The sequence below is a fragment of the Xyrauchen texanus genome, chromosome 14 (genome assembly GCF_025860055.1).
Source record: "Xyrauchen texanus isolate HMW12.3.18 chromosome 14, RBS_HiC_50CHRs, whole genome shotgun sequence".
Classification (NCBI taxonomy): Eukaryota; Metazoa; Chordata; class Actinopteri; order Cypriniformes; family Catostomidae; genus Xyrauchen; species Xyrauchen texanus.
This window is the reverse complement of record NC_068289.1, coordinates 41,762,557-41,771,845: the sequence shown is the minus strand read 5'-3', so window position 1 is coordinate 41,771,845 and position 9,289 is coordinate 41,762,557. Positions and strand designations below refer to the sequence as shown.

Below are 9,289 nucleotides of genomic sequence, written 5' to 3'. Positions count from 1 at the left end.
CAAACAAGCTGGAAAACTCGCATTGCAGAACGTGGGATTTAGCACATTCGCTGCTTTATTGTGACATTTGTTGTCGGGGGCGGCATGCAAATTCGCATTCCATCGTCTAAATAGTGTGTACAGTCGATGTGTCCAGTGTGAGGATGGCATGGCTGGCAGAGACTCAAACTTACCCATCGTGCCATGACTTTAAAATGCGGGGTTGCCGCCTCCCTCAGTGTTAACACTCGGAACAGAGAAGCGTCTGTTGACTGGGGCAGGACTCTGGAAAATATGGTGGGAGTTGCAGAATTTTAAGTCTCAAAGGAGGGTAACGGGACAGAAGTGATGCAGAAATTGTAGAGAGAGAAGACAGCGTTGGGTTGTGACAGGAGAGAGGCTTTTAAACCAAACCTGCAGCTGTTGAAGTTGATAAATGTGATGATTTTGTCGTTTTGGCAACAAGACTGATGACAGTTGACAGACGCGCAGAGCATCGAGGGCGATCAAGGTAAGTTCGCAACCCGACGCTTCAAGCTCATTCAAACTATGACTTGTTTCCGCGCGCAAATGAGTTTATTTATAACTGGTCGCTTTGGACACTCGGTTAGCTGTTAAAAGTAGCATGTTTCATTGATTATGTGTAAAAGGGATATTCCTGGTTCAATACAAGTTTAGCGCAATCGACAGCATTTGTGGCATAATATTGATATTATATTAATTATACCTCAATATTTCGACTCGTCCCTCTTTTTCTTAAAAAAAAAAAAAAAGCATAGCTCGAGGTTACAGTGAGGGACTTACAATGGAAATCAATGGGGCCACTTTTTAGAGGGTTTAAAGACAGAAATGTGAAGCTTAAAATGTTATAAAAGCAATTACATGCGTTTTTGTGCTAAAACTAATGTATTATTTGAGCTCTAGTGTTGTTTAAAGAGTAATTTTTACAGTTGTTATAGAGTTTGTTGACATTACATCATCATGACAACAAAGTTGTAAAATTGGCTATAACTTTACGCAGCAAAGGTAAGTGAATTTATCATACAAAAATCATTTTAACATATTGTTGCTATACATTTGAAACCAAGTGTATTTTAAAGTTTACTGATTGCCCCATTCACTTCCATTGTAAGTGCCTCACTGGAACCCAGAGTTTAACTTTTTTTTTTAAAGAAAAGAAGGGGCAAGTCAAAATGAATTTGTGTGGTAATCAATATTATGCCACAAATGCCGGTCAAGTGGGCTTAACTTGTATTGAACCTGGAATATTCCTTTTTAAAAGGATATTTCACCCCAAAAAATGCAAATTCTGTCAACACGAGAGTGAGCTCAAGTTGTTATAAACCCATAAGACACCCCATTGTGCAAGTTAAGCAAAGGATTGAATTGTATCATCATGGCGCTAATCCTAACTAAATGTGCTGGAACCGAAGGAAAGCACAACTACCCCCTGTCAACGAAATATCAACCCCTCTTCAACGCCCCTCATTTATATGTTATTTTCCTCCTAATGTAACCATATTAGATCCAGGCCTGATGGGAAACAAAATGCAAGGAAAGTGAATGAGGACTGAGGCTGTTTAATACACATCATTTCAAAATCATATCCACAAGATGTAAACAATATATAAAATTAACATGATTTAAGTTTAATAAAATCGCTTCCGTAACTTATCTGTATAAAGTAACATCTAATATTACAACTTTGTTGTCATGACAACAAAACCCTCAACAATATAACAAATATGTTACTAAGTGATTTTAGCACACTAAAAACATGTTAATATGTATTCATAATATGTATATTTTACATCTTGAGGCCATACTTTTGAAAAAAAAAAATATGGACTACCCCCATTCAATTCCATTATAAGTGCCTTTCAGTAACCGCTTTAAATATATGTAGTTACTGAAACACCTTGAACTCTTCATTATGTTCCTCAAACCACTACCGAACAAAGTGTGCAGTTTGGCAGGGCGCATTATCCTGCTGTAAGAAGCCACTGCCATCAGGGAATACTATTGCCATGAAGGGGTGTAACTGGTCTGCAGCAATGTTTAGGTAGGTGGCACAAGTCAAATTAATGTCCACATGAATGGCCGGACCCAGGGTTTCCCAGCAGAACATTGCCCAGAGCATCACACTCCCTCCACCGGCTTGTCGTCTTCCCACAGTTCACCCTGGTGCCATCACTTACCCAGTTAAACGGCACACACGTACACGGACGTCCATGCGATGTAAAAGCAGATGTACAGACAGATTGTTTAACTTATAATTGACTATCACAGTTCCAGTGGGTCAGAAATGTAACAAGTTAACTGTGCCTTTAAGCAGCTTGGAAAATTCTTTAGGCAATCAGCCAATTAGTTTCTGATTGGAGGTGTACTGAATTGGAGGTGTACCTGTGGATGTATTTTAAGGACTACCTTCAAACTCAGTGCCTCTTTGCTTGACATCATGTGAAAATCTAAAGAAATCAGCCAAGACCACAGAAAAACAATTGTGGACCTCCACGAGTCTGGTTCATCCTTGGGAGCAATTTCCAAATGCCTGAAGATACCACATTCATCTTTACAAACAATAGTATGCAAGTATAAACACCACAGGACCATGCAGCCATCATACCACTCAGGAAGGAGACGCATTCTGTCTCCTAGAGAAGGAGCGAAAAGTGAACGTAGTTTGGAGCGAAAAGTGCAAATCAATCCCAGAACAACAGAAAAGGACCTTGTGAAGATGCTGGAGGAAACAGGTAGACAAGTATCTATATCCACAGTAAAACGAGTCCTATATCAACAAAACCTGAAAGACTGCTCCGCAAGGAAGAAGCCACTGCTTCAAAACTGCCATAAAAAGCCAGACTACAGTTTGCATGTGCACATGGGGACAGAGATATTTTCCTCTGGTCTAATGAAACAAAAAATGTAAACATTTTGGCCATAATGACCATCGTTATATTTGGAGGAAAAAGGGTGAGGTTTGCAAGTGGAAGAACACCATCCCAACTGTGAAGCATGGGCATGGCAGCATCATGTTTTGGGGGTGCTTTGCTATAGGAGGGACTGGTGCACTTAAAATAGATGGCATCATGAGGAAGGAGAATTATGTGGATATATTGAAGCAACATCTCAAGACATCAGCCAGGAAGTTAAAGCTTAATGACAACAAAGTTAAGGTATTGGAGAGGCTATCACAAAGCCCTGTTTGAGCATGGAGGCCTACACACCTGACTCAGTTACACCCGTGCTGTCTGGAGGAATGGGAACTTATTGTGAAAAGCTTGGTTAAGGTTACCCAAAACGTTGGACCCAAGTTAAAGAATTAAAAGGCAATGCTACCACATATTAACAAAGTGTATGTAAACTTCTGACCCACTGGGTATGTGATGAAAGAAATAAAATCTGAAATAAATGATTCTCTCTATTATTATTGTGACATTTCAAATTCTTAATATTAAGTAGTGACTAACTGACCTAAGACAGGGAATGTTTTCTATGATTAAATGTCAGGAATTGTGAAAAACTGAGTTTAAATGTATTTGGCTAAGGTGTATGTAAACGTCTGTCTTCAACTGTGTACATGACGCTCCTATTTATAACTGTGACTTAAGAAATGTTCTACATCGTAATCATGATTTAAGATCCTCCTACTTGGAAAAACACCTGAATGCAACCATAGTGCCCTGTATTGACACAATGTCATGCAGGTATGAAGGGAAGTGATGCACCCATCTTCTGCAGAACTGACTGATCAAGTTTAACTTCTTAATCATTTAGCACTCCTCCAGTTTGCTTTCTGTCTTGCAGTGCCAGGGATTTCAGAGCTGCACAGACTGCCTCAGGAATGGATGGTAATGCACACAGCCGACCACCTGAACGAAGGTACACAGTAAGCACTTAAATGCCAGTATTTACTCTTTCAGCTCTGTTTCTCATTTTAGAGCACTTGTAAATGTAGATCCAACAAGTCTTGTTGGAAAATGTAATGGGAGATTGTAATACAGTACTTCATGCAAATGGAACATGTTCTGTTGCAAATTTGCATATTGTTATGAATCAGGTGGGCAGCACAATGGTGCTGGTGTGTTCTTCTTTTATATTCTTGATATCAATATCTTTGGGAATGCATAATCTAGGCCTTTCCTTTTTTTCCTGCATGTTAACTTGATAAAAGGGCTTCATTGCACATTACAGTTAATTGCACAATTGTATTTTAAAATGGCAGATTGTAATTTCTTCTAATTTCAGTATTTTAGTAATTTATTTGCAGATTAAGAATTGTTAATATATTATGAAGGAAATAACAGTACACATAGCAGTCCAGCAGTCATGGATGGCATGTCCATGGACAGGGCAGTTAAAAGTTACAGGGAACTGTTGAGGAGAGAGAGGGAGAATGAAACAGGTGAGCATTTTAACATTATGAGCTCAAAAGTGTCTGCTCTGAAATCGGACCGTTTAAATGAGACTGTGTTGCACATCTGTCTATAATTGTAGTAACATGATGGCATGTAACAACAAAACGAACCATGACTGGTTGTTTACATGTCTCAGTCACTTCACATGCAAGCAGGTAATTCTCAGCACCCTCAAGAAATAATTTGGCCAAAGAGGAAAATTTATCAGCCGATGGGATAATTACAAAATTCAGAATATCGCCCAATTTATTGGCCTCTACGATATATAGGTCGACCACTAATACATACACTGGTGGCCAAAAGTTTGGAATAATGTACAGATTTAGCTTTTATGGAAAGAAATTGGTACTTTTATTCACCAAAGTGGCATTCAGCTGATCACAATGTATAGTCAGGACATTTATAACGAGCAACAATTTGAAAATAAATGTAATAAATGTTCAGAACTTAAACTACAAAGATTTCTCATCAATAAATCATCTACATGCAGCAATGACAGCTTTGCAGATCCTTGTTATTCTAGCTGCCGGTTTGTCCAGATTCTCAGGTGACATTTCACCCCACACTTCCTGTAGCACTTGCCATAGATGTGACTGTCTTGTTGGGCACTTCTCACGCACCTTACAGTCTAGTTGATCCCACAAAATCACAATGGGGTTAAGATCCGTAACACTCTTTTCCAATTATCTGTTATCCAATGTCTGTGTTTCTTTGCCCACACTCAAAAAAATATTTTTGCCTATTTGCAAGATCTATCCATTTCAATTGAATAACAAATTTCCATCTAATTGAATTGCCTAATCTTTAACAAAATAAAATGTATAAATCTTACAAAATGCAAGTTTTATTAATTACATTTTCTTCAAGACTATTCAATTAAAATAGATGGAAATTTGTTATTCAATTAAAATGGATAGATCTTAAAAATAGGCTAAAATATTTTTTTGAGTTTTTCTTTGCAATTCGTCCCATAAGTCCTGCACTCCTGAGTCTTCTCTTTACTGTTGTACATGAAACTGGTGTTCAGCGGATAGAATTCAATGAAGCTGTCAGCTGAGGACATGTGAGCAAGGGCGCCGTAAAGGGGTGGAAGGTTAGGACGATTCTAAGGGCCCAGGCTGATGTAGGGCCCAGAAGAGCAGACCCCCTTTTTCTTTTCTTATTTCTTTTCTCTTTTTTATACATACATTAAATGTGCTAGGGCCCCTCATTCACTAAATGTGTATTTTGTCTGTTTTGACCATAGATTTAATATTTAAAAACAAATAATGTATTTACTGTTTCAGTCACACCCCTCCCCCTCACAATGGTTCATTCCACCTGCGCTGTTCGAGCTACGATCGCTAGTGTAGCGTCTCTTGCTTATTGCACTTGCTATGATGCAGTGCAGACAGTGGCACACGCAGGCATGTCAAATCAAATGTCAAGGCATCAAAAATGGAAAGAAGGTAAGAGAAGCCAGAGAACGCCGAAGTCGACAGCATGTCACACAGTTTTTCAAAAAGAAAGGTAGCTTGCCCTATTCCTGTATTCCAAAACTTTCAGAGTTACTTATTTTTGTTGCTACATGACCTGCTTTTATCTAGGTAGCTTAGTAAAATAATTACTGAATTATGATTTACATCCAAAAATAATAACATCTTTTTTAAAGTATACTGGGCATGGTTATTGGGTTAAATTTTATCTGTAAAAAATTTAGGGGGCCCAGAAATTTTGGTTTCCATAGGGCCCAGAATTTCTGGCAGCACCTCTGCATGTGAGGCGTCTATTTCTCAAACTAGAGACTCTGATGTACTTATCCTCTTGTTTAGTTGTACATCTGGTCTTCCACATCTCTTTCTGTCCTTGTTAGAGACAGTTGTCCTTTGTCTTTGAAGACTGTAGTGTACACCTTTGTGTGACATCTTCAGTTTTTTTGGCAATTTTAAGCATTGTATAGCCTTCTTCCTCAAAACAATGATTGACTGACGAGTTTCTAGAGAAAGCTGTTTCTTTTTTGCCATTTCTGATCTTAAGACATGCCAGTCTATTGCATACTGTGGCAACTCAAAAACAAAAGCAAAGTCAATGTTAAACTTAATTTATCGAACCAAATAGCTTTCAACTGTGTTTGATATAATGGGAAGCTATTTTCTAGTACCAAGTTAGCATGATTACTCAAGAATAAGGTGTTGGAGTGATGACTGCTGGAAATGGGGTCTGTCTAGATTTGATCAAAAATTACTTTTTTTTCAAATAGTGATGGTGCTGTTTTTTTACCTCAGTATGGTCCTGACTACACTTTGTTACTTTGTAAGCTGTCACTGTAAACTTGCTATTAATGAGGAAAGTGATAACATAATGTGTTTAACTGTGTATCTGCCTTTAGTTGTGTTTGTTTACATGACAGTCTGACTGTAATTAAAGTTCCTGTTGTCACAGGCATTGAACTTTGACATCAGTGCATTTCCTGCCTGCAGAGCAAAGCTGAGAAACACTCTTTGACACATGTGGGGGTCATGGGAAATGAACTTTAGGATGGGGAGTTCTTTGCAGAATCTGCGCTTACTTCTCCTGGTTAATTTCTTAGCTGAGGAAATGAGGACGTAATTGCATGTGAAACTGTACTGCTGGACAAGAACAGTGTCTGATTTTCATTTCCTACATGGATATGACTACAAAAAATAAATAAATAAATAAAAACCTACTAAGAACATATCTTGTGTAGTAATCCATGGCTGTGGGGCAAGAGTACAGTCTCCAGATCAGAAGACTTGTGGCCCTACTAAGACTACAAAATGTAAAATATACAAACCAGTCACACATTTTCCTTGAATACCACATGTGGCTATCTATATCATGATATAACATAAGTGTCAATGATCTTTATTAAAATACTTTCGACTTTAAGACATTGGAAATTTGTGCTTCATGGTCTCAGATTCAGCTAGTGGAGGATGATGTCAATTTAGATCGTTCCAATGCTTGTAAGCATTTACTGTGAAATCCAAGCGAGATTTTCCAACACGTTCTCATAACTATTTTTCTGCAATTTATTGACTCTTTCTCGTGCACACACACACACACACACACACACACACACACACGTTGTGTTTCCATGTTTTATGGGGACTTTCCATAGACATAATGGTTTTTATACTGTACAAACTTTATATTCTATCCCCTAAACCTAACCCTACCCCTAAACCTAACCCTCACAGAAAACTTTCTGCATTTTTACATTTTCAAAAAACATAATTTAGTATGATTTATAAGCTGTTTTCCTCATGGGGACCAACAAAATGTTCCCACAAGGTCAAAAAGTTCGGGTTTTACTATCCTTATGGGGACATTTGGTCCCCACAAAGTGATAAATACACACTCACACACACACACACACACACACACACACACACACACACACACACACACACACACACACACACACACACACACACATTTAGTCTCTCACGTTAGCTCGAGCACATCCCGGCATTATTGAGATTTTAGTTGGAAGCAATTCTGACAGTTGATGGCGTTTTACGAGAGCCTTTTGAGCTTCATGCAAACTGGCTGGTTTTCCATCTAGAAATGTTCAAGTAGTTTTGCTTGTGGTTTTCTGAGGGAAAGTTGTTGTGTAAAACAGTGTGACCCTTAACCACACAGAACTTGCTGTGTAATTCGGGAGCAAGATTCTGGTTTGTCTGGCAATGCAGGGCACCAGGCCATCAACCCTTGCCCTGTCTGTGGTGCAACTTCCTTTTGGATATGCAAAACCACCTATGACCAAGTTACCCAGTTCATTAGGCTGTCTTTACTCTTGGTTTAATTGTTTGGTCAGTGCAGGAGTTCGATTTTATTCTTCTGCTCCTGTAGGTCTCTTTTCAAATCGTATTATTTTGGGTCTGAAACGGTATACGTTTGCGTGGATACAATAATTTGTGACTATTTATCTATAATACCTACTCATTATTTAACTAGCTATTATAAATAAATGGTGGCTAAGCGGTTTTCAGTGGTTGCTCAGCAGTTAAGGCTCTGTGTTACTGAACAGAGGGTCAGGGGTTCAAGCCCCAGCACTGCCAAGAAGCCACTGGAGAGGCCCTTGAGCAAGGCCCTTGACCCTATCTGCTCCAGGGGTGCCATATCATGGCTGACCCTGTGCTCTGACCCCAGCTTAGCTGGGACATACAAAAAAAGATTTTCACTGTATATGTGCAAATGCATAATGTGTAACAAAAAAAATAAAGACACGTATGTCTTTCTTTTTTTATGCGAAACACAAAAGGAGATGTTTTAATAAACACTTCGGGCTGTCTTTTCAATACAATTGCATTGGATTGTGCCGCACTTTAAAGGGGTGGTTACACTAGGCTTTGAGCATGCAATTTTATTTTTAATTTGTTGATGTATGTAAACATACAGCAGATGGATGTCTTTGACCATTTTGATGCGTTTCCGGGGATGTGATACCATATGTGTGTGCGTCATGTGACTGTGTCTTCAGCTTATTTCAGTGTTGATTTGAAATGATTTTTTGGCTCATATCAGCGTGGATTGCTTGTGAAACAGTCATAATAAGATTTCTTCTTTGCAAAGGAACTGTCATTGAAGGAGTGGGCAGATAAAAACAACATAAAGCACAGAAAATGAGAAGTCTGCAGATCCTGCTATGGACTACAGACGTGCACACATTCAGCATTACAATCTTCTCCAGTATGCACAGAATGGTAAAATAATAGACTGACAAATAAGGGGAATTTAAGCTATGTCTAAGCTCTGTTTAAGCAGCTGCAAATATGAAAGCAAGATGTGGAACTTCACAGGTGTTGGCAGAATTCTCCTGAACAATGCAGTTTGGCTTCTTTCACTTGTGACATCTGTCCTTGGAATTCCAAGCTGGATGGACTGCT

The 9,289-nt window shown here is 38.7% G+C and overlaps 1 protein-coding gene across 2 annotated transcripts in view; it reads left to right on the top strand.

The window, feature by feature from the left end:
- The first annotated feature begins 230 nt into the window (after positions 1 to 230).
- The window catches only part of cobll1b (cordon-bleu WH2 repeat protein-like 1b), an 85,593-nt gene continuing 76,534 nt past the window's right edge, over positions 231 to 9,289 (top strand). For both annotated transcript variants that reach the window (XM_052142928.1, XM_052142927.1), the window contains exons 1-2: positions 231 to 490; positions 3,787 to 3,861. In XM_052142928.1, the coding sequence (XP_051998888.1) occupies positions 450 to 490; positions 3,787 to 3,861 (116 nt within the window). In that variant the 5' untranslated portion in view covers positions 231 to 449. The remainder of the gene's footprint in view (positions 491 to 3,786; positions 3,862 to 9,289) is intronic.